Source organism: Danio rerio, chromosome 8 (genome assembly GCF_052040795.2).
Source record: "Danio rerio strain M-AB ecotype USA chromosome 8, GRCz13ab, whole genome shotgun sequence".
Lineage (NCBI taxonomy): Eukaryota > Metazoa > Chordata > Actinopteri > Cypriniformes > Danionidae > Danio > Danio rerio.
Genome location: NC_141028.1, coordinates 55,109,407 through 55,125,496, shown reverse-complemented (window position 1 = coordinate 55,125,496; position 16,090 = coordinate 55,109,407). Strand labels below are relative to the sequence as shown.

The window sequence follows — 16,090 nt, the reverse complement described above, 5'->3', positions numbered from 1 at the left end:
CATTGTTTTTAAACATCGCAATAATTTTCTTATGTATTTGATGGCAAACTGGGGTTCCTCATCCTCATCTTTGCTCCAAAAAGACTAGACCTTTTATCTGTTGACATCACTGGTTTCAAATTACATAATTATTTAACCAACTGACCAGATGATTACTAACCCTAAATTGCTGCTGTCACAACTTCTTTTGGAATGTGTAGCAGGACTGATCGACAGGAAAGGTGTAATTACACATGAATTGAAGTTGACCGGACAAAACATGAAATATTTAATGTTCATATTGTCTGTAATAAAATACGTCAAATTAAATTTAGAAATCCCTACTTCGTTTTTTAATTAGGATTTTCCATACTGTCCCAACTTTTTCTGATTTGGGGTTGTATTTAGAATAGCAATATATAGGTAGACCGAGTAAGGCCCAATCCCAATTCTATTTTTGTACCCCTACACTCTCCCCTTGGCCCTTACAACCGAGGGTGAAGGGGAAGGGCTTCAAAATTTACCCCTAAGAATTGGGACAGCACTACACAACCTGCACACGTCATCATATGTCCTCGCAATCTCTTGCTTCATGTGAGATCAGATGATCGCGACTGCTGTAGTTATTCCAGTTTTGTTATTTTATTGCTATTTATCTTCAAGTACATAGATATATACACTAGATATCCCATAGGGACCCTAAGCATGCGTCAATAGCGCCGCCACATTGGTACAGTGCTCCCAAGACAAATGTCATTCAACCGCACTAGTCAAGACAGTGTTATTAAGTGAAGATGCGGGACTTTAGCGCTGTCTACGGGTGTGGTAACGAGCAAACAAAGAAAACAAAGCAAAAAGGCAGAAAATTTCATAGGTAAGATTTAGTTTTTTACGTTTTTGTATGTTCTGAACTTTTGTGCTAAACAGGTCACGTTATTGATGATAATATAGTCACTTACTGCATTCACCATAAGGCAAAGTAACTCCAACTCGCACTAAACACTCAGCTTATGCTAGTTTTGTTGAATAAAATCAGCAAACAATGCAAAGAGAAATATGATAACGAGATGCTGCGCTGCCAGAAAATTGTATAATTGTCGGCTAGTGAACAAGTCATTCATAACGGAGATTCATTCACAAACGAATGGCTCCCTCCGTCAGTATGAGAAGTGAAAGCAGGAGAGGAGGTGTGTTTCAGGACATGGATTAGATCAAATTTAACAGGGAGGGTGAATAGTACATTTCTGTACACACAAACACAAGCTTTTTGTCAGGAATGCCAATGCGATGATCCCTCAATGTAGAAAAGTGATGTAAAATTTTAATTTTCGTATATAGAAAAAAAAATATTGCATAATAACATCCAGGAAAACTACCGATCATAGATATATGTATATTTCTGGCTTTGGATGTCCACAGTCCTCCACTGTACCTTGGTCCCGCATTCATTTCAAAGGAGCGCTACTCTGTTTCAAAATGGCGGCTCTATTGACGCATTCCTTCCAATAGACAACAACAGGGTAGGCGACATCTAATATATATATCTATGTTTCAAGTATACTTAATAGGACCTTGATTAGCTTGTTCAGGTGTGTTTGAATAAGGTTGGAGCTAAAATCTGCAGGACAACGGGCCTCCAGGAACAAGTTCGGTGATCCCAGGCCTAGACCATTGTCATACAATCACTTGCCTAATTACCCTAACCTGCCTAGTTAACCAAGTAAAGTCTTTAAATGTCACTTTAAGCTGAATATTAGAATATTAAAAAATACAGCAAAATATTATGTGCTGTCATCATGGCAAAGATAAAAGAAATCAGTCATTAGAAATGAGTTATTGAAACTGTTATTTTTAGAAATGTGTTGAAAAAATCTTTCCGTAAAACAGAAATTGAGGAAATAAAAGAACAAAAATATACAAATAATTCTGATTTTAACTGTATATGCTTGGAGTAGATTAATTACCTGTTGATTTAAAGAGACTGACTCCACTCTGGTCCATCCCAGCAGGACCCTTGAGCTCATCTATGGCCCTCTGAATGAGCTGAAAGGTCTCCTGAGCCCCAAGAGTGACTCTCCGAACATGGTGCTTCAGCTGCTCTCTCGAAACATACAGCCGCACCATGTCTTCATCAGCTACGCTGTCAAAAGCCTTCAGGTCCTGAGCTCTGACAGCCTTGATGAGCAGCTGTAAGTCTGCACGGTTGTAAGCCAGCACCGCTCCTGCAAGGGCAGACTTGAACACTGTGTACTTTGAGTGGCTGTCTGTGCGAATGGCTGCATCAAAGCAATGAATCCAATAGAAAAGGTCCAAACGGATGACCATACCACCGTCCACCCATGTCTGGAACAAATTCTCCACAGCAGTTGGGCCTTGCGCACAACAGCACCCACGGTCAACATACAGGATCTTCGGGACAGGTTGACTGGCCTGCTGGAACCGGTCCATAATTCCCTGACACATGGGCTTCAGACACTCAGTGGACTCGTCACACGTTACAACAAATGAGACTATTTGTGAGTGCTCATTGCCAATGCTGGTGAACCACTCCCCGGAGCCTTCAGCTTCCCCAGACACCTGCAAAATGTGAGAGACTCTGTAAGTCTGTATATAGTTATCTGTAAATTATACCTCTTTATACTCAGGGCCGGAGCAAGCTGAACTAGCCTTCTAAGTAAATAGCAATCACACCGCCCTCAACCTGAAAGACAAAAAGCGAGGACCAGGAGGGAAGGGGTGGGTGTCCCAGATGAAAGTGAGGACCGGGGGTTCGGGGACGCCATCCTCACTATTCTGCCACCTAGGTTGCCTCTATGCACGGGCCGGCCATGTCTATACTGCCATCTAGAAACATTCATATTCAAAATTGTGTACAAACATTGGACAGATCAAAAAAAAAAAAAAAAAGGGTGATTTTCACAAAAAAGATTTCTGGATGAGTTAGGGACTGGTAGCCGAACTGTACGTTCACATTGAAAACGGCGAGAGCGTGAAAGTAGCCATAAGTCTTTAATTTTCAATGGAAGGTGGAGGCGATAAGCGGCGAGGAGCTGCACGACGCGTTTTCCCAGGTGTGAGAGTCGAGGAAAGTTGAAATCAAGTCCACCTTATGGTAATGAGCTATGACGCGGTTCGGCGGCAACCAATCAGAATGTAGAAGTCCACCGCTTGAGAGGAGTCCAGAGAACACAGTCCTGTGAACTTTGGTTCCGACCACAGTTGTTCCCAAGGGTTTGATTAATGCGGTCGCTGGATTTCCACTAATTAAAGTTGTTTTCTTACAGGAACATACATTAAAAAAAGTTACTGGCGAGTTACTGATGTGCATTGATGTTATAGAAAGCGGGAATCTCATGCAACAATGCAAAACAGTATTGCTGCTTCAGGATATTTCAGACATATTGACACATTGGATAATTAAGTGGTGCAAAACCACACAACATGCAACTTGATCTTCCATTGTTAAATGAATTTGATAGAAAAAGCGTGCAACATTTTCACGGTAGAAAGCATGTTTGATGCAGAAATGTGACTGATATATGCTGCAATGGCCACTTTAAATACAAAATCAATGTAGCGGATTTTGACGCTCTCGCCGCCGGAGCTGAAGGCAAACATCGTTGTCGCCAGGGCGGCCAGAGCGACCTTTGATGCTCTCACCGGCTTCGTTGTGAACGCACAGTAAGGGTCAGGACACACCAAGCTGACGGTCGGCTGTTGAGCTTTGTCGATTCATTGGTCAGGCAAGTTTCACACGTCTGCTGTCATCGTTTTACTGTCAGATAGGGCTGAATTAATCACAATATAATCAAAGTTGACATTCAGGACCAAATTTTCCCAGGTCAATTTTTTCTCTTACATTTCCTACCACGTGTGGAATCACGTGACCCACTCTGTTAAGGCTGATTTATACTTCTGCATCAAGCACAAGCATATGGTCCGGCGCAGCCTTCTCATTGTCTCACACCCGCACACCTCTCAATGTCGCGATGACGCATAGTGCAAGCTATTTGGTCAGTTTGCCAATCAGAGCAGAGATTCGCAATAAGTCCTAGCAGCAGTCTGTAACCACGATGATGTTTGTGACCAGGTCCACTACATGGTAACCATTGTACCACCCACTAGGGTAACACCCATGCTACTGTGACGACTGGGTTTATGTTAGAGGGAGGTGTAGGCGATTTTCCATTATGCAGGGGACCTGGTAGAGTATGTCATCAAGCTGTGGGTTACAGCAAGGACTATCTCGAGAGCTGCGAGCCCCAAGTGCAAGTGTGGAGCTCCAGGTGAAAACCTTTGTTTTGTGTTTACCTTATGATTAAAGGTTTTGCACGTCCACTGGTTCCAGTCTTTAAAAGAGCTAGTTTTAGCTTCTTGAACATTAAGGTTGCATTCAGAAAAAACCTCCATGAAAAAACTTGACACAGAGGAACATAAAAACCTCCTGCCAGCTAGTTTCGGAATATGAGATTCGGCATGTGCCGTGGCTCACAGCGATCACTCGACACTGAAGTATAAACAAGGCTTTAAAGGCTGAGGCTGATTTATACTTATGCAGCCAGTTTGCAGTCACATCTGATCTCTAGACAAGCAGGACGATGGACCACTCTTGAGCCTTACTTTGCACTACACTGACGATGATTGGAAGCTGCGTCAGAGATGCCTTGAGACGGCTGAAGAGAGAGCTTTGACTGGTTTTTCAGCAATGAATCAGAGTGCGAGTGTGACATAGTGAACTGACGTAGCAAGTAAACGATTCAAGCCAATCACAAAGAGGCCAGAAATCATTTTGTTTAGTTTTCGTTTCTCAAATATTCGCAAACAATATGAATTATTAAATTGTAAAACCTATTTAAACAAGCGAATAATTGTGGTAAGTGACAATAACTGTGATAATGGTAATAAACACTGCTTTGTTTATGCTTTGTTTGCATCAGAAGTTCAGTTCCCTTGTGGAACAAGAAAACAGATTACTGCCCCACGCGGAGCTAACAGACATCCTCTTATGCAGGCGAAGAACATGGCTCTTGTTTCAGTGAGCTTTCGTCTGTTCGGCGTGCAAAACGAGGCAGCAACACAGTTGGGTTTCACTGGTGCCAGTTGTTGTCGTTGACTTGCTGTCAAATGGCCGACTGTCTGCTTGGTGTGTCCCAGCCTTAAAATGTTTTCGATATCACTAAGCAATCAAATAGGTTGAGTAACTTGATTCTCAACTATGTTGTTTGCTACCTTGTGCATTGCTGCATTTACCTTTTTTGAGTCCATTTTCACCACTGTGCCAAAAGTGGACAGAATCTGGTTCGTGTAGTCCTGCATATTGCCGGCCTCTGCGAGCAGGAATGCATGGCGAAGTAGGCGAGCAGAAGGCAGCTCTTTTTGAGGAGGTGGAGCCTCAAACTTGTGTTTAAAGGCTGACACAATCCCACCAGGCTTTTTCAGAGTCATCAGGAGGGTGGTGTACAGATCCTTCCTTTGGAGATACTCCTTCGTATGGTTTTCTTGAACCTGTCGGCACACCTTCATCATGGTGTGCATCTCGGTACAGTCCCGCAGAAGCCGTATCACGCTCTTGTCCACACCACGCCTAAAAAGTGTGATAATCAATCAGTGCATGAACAGAGTACGGTAGGGCTACAAGGGTAAAGCTAGCAAAATTACTAGGCTCGATGCTGTTTTCCCGTCAGGCTACCAAAATCCATCATCAAAATTTATTTCAATGCTTTTGTATTCTTTCACAAAATGGATAATTATGTTTCATGCAATGTTTTGGCATTTGGGAGCCACTATCAATATGTGCTTACATTTGCCCTATCTGGTGTCAAAAGTACCAAGTTGATAAAAATAAATGCATTCATTTATTTTCCTTTGACTTAGCCTCTATTTCAGAGATTGCCACAGTGGAATGAACCACCAACTATTCCAGTATATGTTTTACACAGCGGATGCCCTTCCAGCCACAACCCAGTACTGGGAAACACCCATTCACACACTACAGCCAATTTAGTTTATTCAATTCACCTATCCTGCAAGATTTGGACTCCGGAGCACCCTGAAGAAACCCATGAGAACACGGGGAGAACATGCAAACTCCACACAGAAATGCCAACTGATCCAGCCAGTACTCAAACCAGTGATCTTCTTACATTGCTAGCCACTGAGCCACTTGATAAATAAAACAATAAAAAGCTACCAGAAGTTCTTGATAAGGCTACTACAAAAGACAAAAGACTCGGTTCTACATTTGATGAGGCAAATTTGTTATATTGAGCTCTCTACCTTTCTGGACTGAGACATTGTAATCAAGGAATAACTAAAAATTTCCATGAAAGAACATTGTTTTTTTTTATATATAACCATCCTCAAACATCCTGGAACATTCTTTTATGGTTTCAATAATTAACCTACAGGCACAATAGCCCAGTGGTCAGCATGCTGACATTTGGAATGGTAGCACTTCAGGGCGTCCTGAGTTCGAATCAAAGACATTTCCTGATGTACAAGTATTGTTCATAGTTTATGTTAGTAAATACATCACCTAATGAATCCTAAGGTTGGTTAAGCAGTGTTTAAATTTAATTCTTTTAAATCTGTTGTAGAGACTAGGGCTGCACGATTCATCGAAAAAAGATCACGATCTCGATTCGACCCTACACACAATCTTATTTTCAGCTTCCTATGATTCAGCCAATTATATTTTCGAGGTCAGGAGAAAAGCAAGGCAGTCGCACAAGTCTTCACAGCAACATTGACACCTTCAAATGGTGTTAAAAGTGTCACATACTGTATTTATGAGGTATAATTCACCCAAAAATGTAATTTCTGTCTTCATGTAATGATGTATTTGCGTCTGCAAAATCACACGTGGGCTGACCGCCAGCTGTTTGTTTACTATCGTGCACGCCCAATGATGCCTACTATGGTGAACAGAACCTGCATAGGCTGTGAATAACAGGTAATGAAGTTGTAAATAACGTTCAGCTTGTTGCACAGAGCCATCATTTGAGGGCCGTGTGGGAGGTTGGATTTGCATGATGACAGCAGTCATGAGCCACACTCGGAAGTGAAAGTGAAACCTGTGCGAACATCATTAAAATGATCGTATCGACGAACATTTGATGTTTTTTTTCCCATTGCAAACACAAAGTGTTGTGCATGAAAATAAACGTTTACTGTGTCAGTATAACAAATTAAAAAAAATTAAAAAATTACCTAAAAGTAATGTTTACCTAACATTATTTTATTTTATTTTATTATTATTTTTGTTTTTTTATAAAAACTTGGTTATTTTAAAATTAACAAATGCCATTATAACATTTTATTTGGTAAATGTATGCTTTTCTTTGCATGTATGTCTTTAGTAAATAATGTTTGTTTTCTATTCTATACATTTATTTTGGACTAAAAAAACCTGAAGTGCCTGTCTGAAGGGCAACCAGAGATTTAGAAATGTTGCGAGCCCTGTACAGTAAAGAGGTAAACAGACAACACTTGTCTGGTTTACTCACCCATTAGTTAGAATTGCAGGGAACATGGCTTGGTGAGCCTCACTGAGCTGACAAAGTATTGCAGGATCCCATGCCAACCAACGACCCACCTCGCCACCATCACTCTTCCTCCCTTCCTCGGTGCACGGCCCACAGCGCAGTACCTCCGTCAGCATTGAATACCAATTGGCGACATCGCAGATCTGACAAACCTGTAACATGACAAACCAGCAGCACTTTGTATTGTTTGACCTTTAAATGCGTTTACTACAGGGGTCCAGAGAGCTTAACGCTCTGTAATTTAAGAAAGCACATGCAATCACCAAAAACACCAGGAAATTAATCAAATTTCTTCATCAGTTTGACAGCATGTTGCAAATCCTTACTTCAAGAGTTCACACTCAGCTGATGATTGATTATAATACTTGTTTGGCATGCTGTCCCGGGAGAGAGCCCTGAGCTCATAAGATCCTCGAGCCCGGGGCTCCCTCCCGTTTCCAAGGCGAGAGGGGAGTTTGAGCTCAGGTAGATCTGGAGAACTCCCCTGCTGTAGTAGCTAATGAACAGATAATGGTGGCTCTTAAGAGCTGACTACTTTTTAGGAGCATGTCTATGGTGCCGATTTGGATTAGTCAATTAACTTAAGTCGCATGTTTTTGGACAGTGGGAGGAAACCGAGAAACCCACATGACCACAGGGAGAACGTATAAACTCCGCACAGAAACGTTGGCTGGCCTGGTAAGGACTAGAACCATTGACGTTCTTGCTGTGAAGCAACAGTGCTAACCACTGGGCCACGATGCCACCCATCTAGGAAAGGAGGAGAAGTAGGGGTGGAAGGGGGGATTCTTCAAAACGAAGATGGCTGTTATATGGAACTTAGGGTATTTATAGTGGTTTAGGAATCGTCTGATTGGTGAATCATAAATTGGATAATGCGGGACTGACTGCAAGCAATCATAAGCACGTGATCCTCTCAAAATTAGTTTATAAATAAACTTCACAAAGTAAACAAACTAATAATAAGCGCTGCATTCTCTCACAACATGTGCAAATAGCCAAAACAATGGAAATGTTTCAAGGTGGACACAAATATTTTTGTTTACTTTAACATCCTAATTACATAATGAGCTATATGCACACAGACTTTTAATTTTCAGCCGGGTGGCTTCTGGTGAACTGTCTTTCTATAACAAAATTGTCACGTTTAAGATCTGTTTTCTTTGAAAATCAGCAATCTTCACTCCCTGTTAGCTATACAATATGAAGTGGGTATATGGACAAAAAGCACTACATTAAATTCCATTTCCCCCCCCGCCATGTCTTTAAAATATGACAGCTTATTTAACCGCAATATTTTCAATGGAATTTCTGCGATAGCCTGATTCTACTGACGGCACTAGTGTTCACAACTGTCTTTCATCTCGTTTTATGCTTAAACAACTAAATGAATGAGTAAGTCTATTTAGCTGAATGTATTGTAAATACATTACAAAAATCAATGCTGTAAAAACAACCTTGCGACACTGAAATGAGTCTAAGAAAATTAAGCTTTTACTGGAAGTTTATCGTCAGCTTTAAAACTCTAGCTGTGAACAGAGTCCTTTCATTTGATAAAGTTAACTGTTGGCTTTACAGTTTAATAATCATACACAATGTAATCAGACAAACCCTATTGTGGTATCCTGACGGATAGAGGTGCAGGTTTTTTCCACTACCAGCACATTCTTCACCACGAGGACACCTCAGTGAGTATCTCCACACTCCAACGGGCCGCCAGACAAAGACGCGACCCCGAAAGAAGAGGTGTGGTGATGGCACAGTCTCGCTGACGTAGCCTGGAGATTCTGGGGGGTAAAACCACATCCTGTTGGACTTCATCACCCGTCGCCTCTTCAGCACACCAGTACTGTCCTGATAGACCTGAACGTGGGTGAAGAGCCCTCTCTCTGTGTCATTCTTCACCCATGAGAGGTCAGCCGGTGAAATACCGTCAGGTTTTTCCCACATCCGCACCCAACCCTCAAGCTCAACCTGCAATATAAAGATGGAGTCAGAATTATAAACACCCCTTTATAATTTTTCCCCCAATTTCTGTTTAACAGAAAGAAGTTAATTTCCAACACATTTCTAAAGATAATAGCGTTAAAAACTAATTTCTAATAACTGGTTTATTTTATCTGTGCTATGATGACAGTGAAAAATTTTACTAGATCATTTTCTAGATACTAGTATTCAGCTTAAAGTGGCATTTAAAGGCTTAACTAGGTTAATTAGGCAAGTTAGAGTAATTAAGCAAGTCATTGTATAACAATGACTAGTTCTGTGGACCTACGATATTGCTTAATGGGGCTAATAATAGCTGTCTTCAATTCAGAGTCCTTTGAAGTCATCCACAGGCTGAACCAAGTGTGAGACGATGAGACGATCTTGCCTACAGAGGACTGATCTAGTCACTAGGCAATCATAACAGCTGCTGTTAATAAGATCTAATAAAATTTGTAATTTTTTTCTAAGTGATTGTAAAACTTATTGTAAGCAATCTACAGGCAAAACAAGGTTTATAAAAGCTGGAAATATATTTCCTTTGATCCATACATGTACACATAAACTGTCTATAAAATCACCCTTTCATAAGACATGTCATACTCTTTCTGCTTTTTATAACAAGTGTTTAGATATCCAGGCTAAATAAACTTAATTCATTCTTAATGCATTTAAACTCAAAATTGACTAAAAGTTAATTCTACTCATTGGAAAAGAGTTTTGAACTCAGTGTTGAAGGTAATGAGTTAACTAAACACCTCATTAGTTAAACTTAAATGGAATAAGTTCACAATACTCATATAGATTTTTTTTTTTAACTCAAATTGTTTATTGCAATCGGTTTCCTCAAATGGTTTGAGTTGACTTTACTTAATGTGTTTACAGTACTCTTTTGGTTTGAGTTCTCTTCATTTACTGGGTTTTACTGTGCTCAAATTGCTTCATTTACTCAAATAGATTAAGTTAACAGTACTGATTAGGATAAAATTTTGAACTTAAATGGTTTGTTGCAATCGGTTTCCTTAAATGGTTTGAGTTACCTTAACTTTTTTGGTTTTACAGTGTATGAATGTCAATGGTTACAGATTGCCTTTGTTTGCGTTCAACAGAAGAAACTAATAAAAGTGAAACCACATGCGGGCGAGTAAATTGTCAGTGATTTTTTTGGGTGAACTATCCCTTTAAAGCACATTTAATATACGAATACACTTGACTAAACATGTTCACAATGACATCACCTATATACTATACACTCACCGGCTACTTTATTTATTTAGTACATCCAACTGCTCGTTGAGGCTAATTTCTGATCAGCCAATCACATGACAGCAACTCAATGCATTTAGGCATGTAGACATGGTCAAGACGATCTGCTGCAGTTCAAACCGAGCATCAGAATGGAGAAGAAATGGGGTGCCAGACAGGCAGGTCTGTGTATTTCAGAAACTGCTGATCTACTGGGATTTTCACGCACAAGCATCTCTAGGGTTTACAGAGAATGGTCCAAAAAAGAGAAAATATCCAGTGAGCGACAGTTCTGTAGGCGCACAAGCCTTGTTGCTGCCAGAGGTTAAAAGGAGAATGGCCAGACTGGTTGGAGCTGATAGAAAGACAACAGTAACTCAAATAACCACTTGTTACAATTCACACAGGCTCACCAAAACTGGATAATAGAAGATTGGAAAAATGTTGCCTGGTCTGATGAGTCTCGATTTCTGCTGCGATATTCGGATGGTGGGGTCAAAATTTTGCTCAACAACAAAAAAGCCTAGATCCATCCTGCCTTGTATCAATGGTTCAGGCTGGTGGTGGTGGTGTAATGGTTGGGGAGATGTTTTCTTGGCACACTTTGGGCCCATTAGTACCAATTGAGCATCGTGTCAACACCACAGCTGACCATGCTCATCCCTTTATGGCCACAGTGTATCCATCTTCTGATGGCTGCATACAGCTAAATAATGCCAGGGCTCAACAATAAGGACTGACCGGTGGTCCAGGGCTAGCGTGAGCGACACTTGGGACAGTAGTCTGCATCATTACTGGCCCGATTGGGACAGTGCTGCCTTGTCACTAACATTTAACTTGTCTGTGACTATTTGTCAATTGCGTGCATTTTAAGTTTGTGCTTTTAAGTTTTTACACGCTACCTTCTCTGTAATGTAGTGAACAACATATTGCTTTCCGGTTCCTCTTATCTGTTTGATTTGACCATGCTATTTTTTTTTGTAACCTGGTAACAACCAGTAAAGCGTAGAAACAGCAACATGGCGGCAACATCAAATTACAAGGCTAAAAGAAAATGTCTGTTTCTAACGTCTTGGCAGTAGACATTTACATGGGAACAACACAACAAAATAAAAATTAAGTGAGCAAGTTTGCCGTCAGTTTGACAAGTCAGCCACTTTTGTAAAATAATTTTAAACCGCAATAAAATAGATCCACATTTTCCATCTGCTCTTTTTGTTAGCATAACACTTTTATTTACAGTTTTTTTTAAGTATTAAAATTCTAGATTCACAGACTTTATTTTTGACACATTATTTAAAATATGTGGCTAAAAAATAGCTATTAACTTCCCTTTTTTGGGGCCAGTGAAAATTTTGGCAGGGCAAGTAAAATCTAAACCACTTGCCCGATCGGACCAGTAGAAAAAATCCTTAGCGTTGAACCCTGAATGCTCCATGTCATAAAGCGTGAATCATCTCAGACTGGTTTCTTGAACACAACAGTGAGTTCACTGTACTCAAATGGCCTCAACAACCACCAGAGCTCAATCCAATATTGCACCTTTGGGATGTAGTGGAATGGGAGATTTGCATCATGGATGTGCAGCCGACAAATCTGCAGCAACTGCGTGATGCTATCATGTAACTATGGACCAAAGCCTCTGAGTAATATTTCCAGTACCTTGTTGAATCTATGCCATGAAGTATTAAAGCAGTTCTGAAGGCAAAATAGGGTCCAACCCAGTACTAGTAAGGTGTACCTAATAAAGTGGCCGTTGAGTGTATAACTGCAGGTTAATTATACATACATGTGATAACTTTAACTGTTAAAAGCTATTATTTACTAGTTAAAGTAATGAGTAACTAATAAAGTTATGGCGACTAATAAACTTACCATTTCTGAATTTGATTTTAAATGTGCACGTTTCGTAAAGATGCTTTGAAACAATAATTACTGAAAACTGCGCTACACAAATAAACTTAAACTGAACTGAATTAAAATGAATATTATTACTCACAGAAGAGTCACTCATGGTCTCCTTTTGTCGTCTGTAATGTGACCTGCTGATGATCTGGTGGAGCACTTGAAATGATCCGAATTACCGGCAACACCACTTAAGAGGTCTCTATAACTAAAATGACACACATCTATTCATCGACCCATCTAAAAAAATATATATATTTCACTGTTTACCAGACAATTAGCGAATCATTTATTTAGGTTCAGTGGTAATTTAAAGAGACGACTATGACATGATTGATTTTCATAACCCTTATATGATCACATCCATTCATTCATTTTCTTGTCGGCTTAGTCCCTTTATTAATCCAGGGTCGCTACAGCGGAATGAACCGCCAACTTATCCAGCAAGTTTTTACACAGCGGATGCCCTTCCAGCCACAACCCATCTCTGGGAAACATCCACACACACACACACACTCATACACTACCAACAATTTAGCCTAATTCACCTGTACTGCATGTCTTTGGACTGTGGTGAAAACCGGAGCACCCGGAGGAAACCCACGCGAACACAGGGAGAACATGGAAACTCCACACAGAAACACCAACTGAGCAGAGGTTCGAACCAGTGAGCATCTTGCTGCGAGGCGACAGCACTACCTACTGCGCCACTCCGTCGCTATATGATAACACGCAGTCATAAATGTTTTTAGAGACTTAAATGTCCCACCCCCCAAACACCCTGTCATCCATCGCGATGTTTCACATTAGACATCGCCCAACCCTAGCCTATATGGTTTAAGCTTTCACATTATTAATTACTTTAACACTGTACTATTTACACCACAGTTACTACAGTTTAATAGTGCACTATAATACTATGCTGTAGCATTCACAAATAAAGAGTTGTAAATACTACACAGTATACACTTTACTAGCCTATATGGTTCAGGTTTTTACCTGATAGCTGTGGTAATACTACAACAATAAACAAACTACTTTAACACTGTACTGTGTACACCACCACAGTTACTACAGTTTAATAGTGCATTATTCATTCACTGACAAAGAGTTGTAAATACTACACAGTATACACTTTACTAGCCTATGTGGTTCAAGTTTTTACTTTAAATGACTGTAGTGTTTTTATCATGCCGTTTTTATTGTCTTCCAGACCTTCTACACAGATAAAACCACAAAACCCATACCTTACTAGTTTTGTTAGATTATTTTGTTGGTGGTTAACACTAGTGCTCTAAAATAGCAATCGTTTGGATAACCAGCAACACATTTGCTGTTTACTTTACTCTATTTTACTTGTAAGACATAGGCAAATATAGTAAAATACATTAAACAAACTGTGGTAATACTACTATAATAAAAAAAACTAACTATTTAACACTGTACTGTGTATACCACAGTTACTACAGTCTAATAGTGCACCATAATACTATGCTGTAGCATTCACTAACAAAGAGTTGTAAATACTACACAGTATACATAACGTCACAATAAACTGCTGTTGAAGTTCTATGGTGGCTGTGGTATTACTATAGTAATAAACTAAATATTTTAATACTGTACTGTTTACACCACAGTTACCACAGTTTAATAGTGCATTATGCTGTAGCATTCACTAACAAAGAGTTGTAAATAGTATGTATTTGTGCACTATTAAACTGTAGCAACTGTGGTGTAAACAGTACAGTATTAAAGTATTTTGTTTATTACTATAGTAGTATTACCACAGCAACCATAGAACTTCGACAACAGTTTACTTAAGGTATTTTACTATAGTTGCCTGTGGTTAAAAAGCATAGCATCTACTATAAATTTACTATAGTATTTTTATGTAACGTTAATTATAGCTTCAAGTATTTACCGCCTCAACAGGCAAATATTGCAGTTTAGTAGAAAACGTGTCTCTCTTTATAATACAGTCATCGTGTGCAACATATGCTGTTTTAAATCTATATATATATACTTAGAAATATGGTATAAACCGCAAAATTACGGACTTTCCTCGATCCATTCTGTTCAGTTTTACTTCCTGCCCTCCATCTGAATTTCGCGCGTCACTAGAATCACGTGATTGCAAACAACATTGCTCTCGAAAGGAGAATAAATGAATAAGTTATGCTTATTTAAAACATATTTGTTCTTATGAAGAACAGCATCAGTGAAAGTCAAACAGGCGTTTTCGTGTGTTGTAAATTACATATACTCCTAAAGCTTGCTTGACGTCATGGACATGTCATTGTGCATAGGTGTATATATCTATGGTCATTGTGTGCATTTTATATCGGACACAACGCTATAAGGCTGTACAGACAGTATATCACACCAAATGTCCCAATACAACACTGTACTCTCTGTACTGTTGTAGCGACCAGTTCATTAATCCATCAATGTGATTAACATCAACAGATATCAACTCACTAACAATTAGCCATAGCTCGTGAACACCGACTGCACGTTTTTGCAGCTCAATAAACACTTTAAGACTGTTTACAACACTGTAGTGCCAAAAATGTATATTCATGTTCGCTCAATTGTCCTTTGATTAGAAATATTAACAGATATCCACTCACCTTATAACAGCATGATCTCCTTGCATAAGAACCATGTGCCAATGTTTGCAGCTCCAGTTTATAACATAAAAATGGCTAACTGGTCTTAATGTCCGTTCTCTTCTGTGATTGGTAGTCTACATTCAAATTCTGCGATGCGATTGGTAGTCTATGGTGACGGTAACTCTCAGCCAATTGAAGGAGGTAAAAGAATGGGTCACGCCCCCGGGTAGCCAGAGTTTAGTCAAAATCTGCTTCTCGCTTTTCCCTTCTCATATCACATTAGTATTAATTATCAATAAACAATAATGAATATAGAATGGAAATGCCTGATGAATGTTTGAAAATGATTATTTTAATAATAATAAAAAATTGTTTATTGTTATTATTCCATCCTGTCAATGTACATCAAGGCGCAAACAGTATCTGCCAGTCAAACTATAACATCCAACTAGAAATGTAAAGTTTGTAGACAAACTTTATGGTGGCTTGAGAAAGCCTCCTCTGAATGTTTGAAGTAGTTTCAAAGTTTAAATAATTGAAGTGGTTTAAAGCAACACTTGGTATAGAGAACTACAAATAGGATAGCATGTTTCTAGTATAAACTAACATGTATTTAGCATAAATTTAGTATGAATATGCATGTTGCTAGTATGTTTGTAGTATAAATATGCATGTTGCTAGTATGTTTATAGTATAAATATGCATGTTGCTAGTATGTTTGTAGTATGAATATGCATGTTGCTAGTATGTTTATAGTATGAATATGCATGTTGCTAGTATGTTTGTAGTATGAATATGCATGTTGCTAGTATGTTTGTA

At 39.4% G+C, this 16,090-nt stretch overlaps 1 protein-coding gene across 11 annotated transcripts in view; it reads right to left on the bottom strand.

The window, feature by feature from the left end:
- The window catches only part of si:ch211-243p7.3, a 53,107-nt gene extending 37,762 nt beyond the window's left edge, over positions 1–15,345 (bottom strand). For 6 of the 11 annotated variants that reach the window (XR_015498423.1, XR_015498424.1, XR_015498422.1 and 3 more), the window contains exons 1-6: positions 15,290–15,345; positions 12,754–12,867; positions 9,135–9,497; positions 7,485–7,675; positions 5,230–5,563; positions 1,944–2,556 (exon numbers count right to left, since the gene is read on the bottom strand). Coding sequence is in view for 7 of the 11 variants with exons in the window: in XM_087265378.1 (XP_087121504.1) it covers positions 1,944–2,556; positions 5,230–5,563; positions 7,485–7,675; positions 9,135–9,497; positions 12,754–12,768 (1,516 nt within the window). In the remaining 4 variants the exon portion in view is untranslated. Of the gene's footprint in view, positions 1–1,943; positions 2,557–5,229; positions 5,564–7,484; positions 7,676–9,134; positions 9,498–12,753; positions 12,868–13,207; positions 14,785–15,289 lie in introns of those variants that run through there. The other 5 variants (XM_087265380.1, XM_087265385.1, XM_087265381.1 and 2 more) reach the window with 4 other exon arrangements.
- Positions 15,346–16,090: the final 745 nt, after the last annotated feature.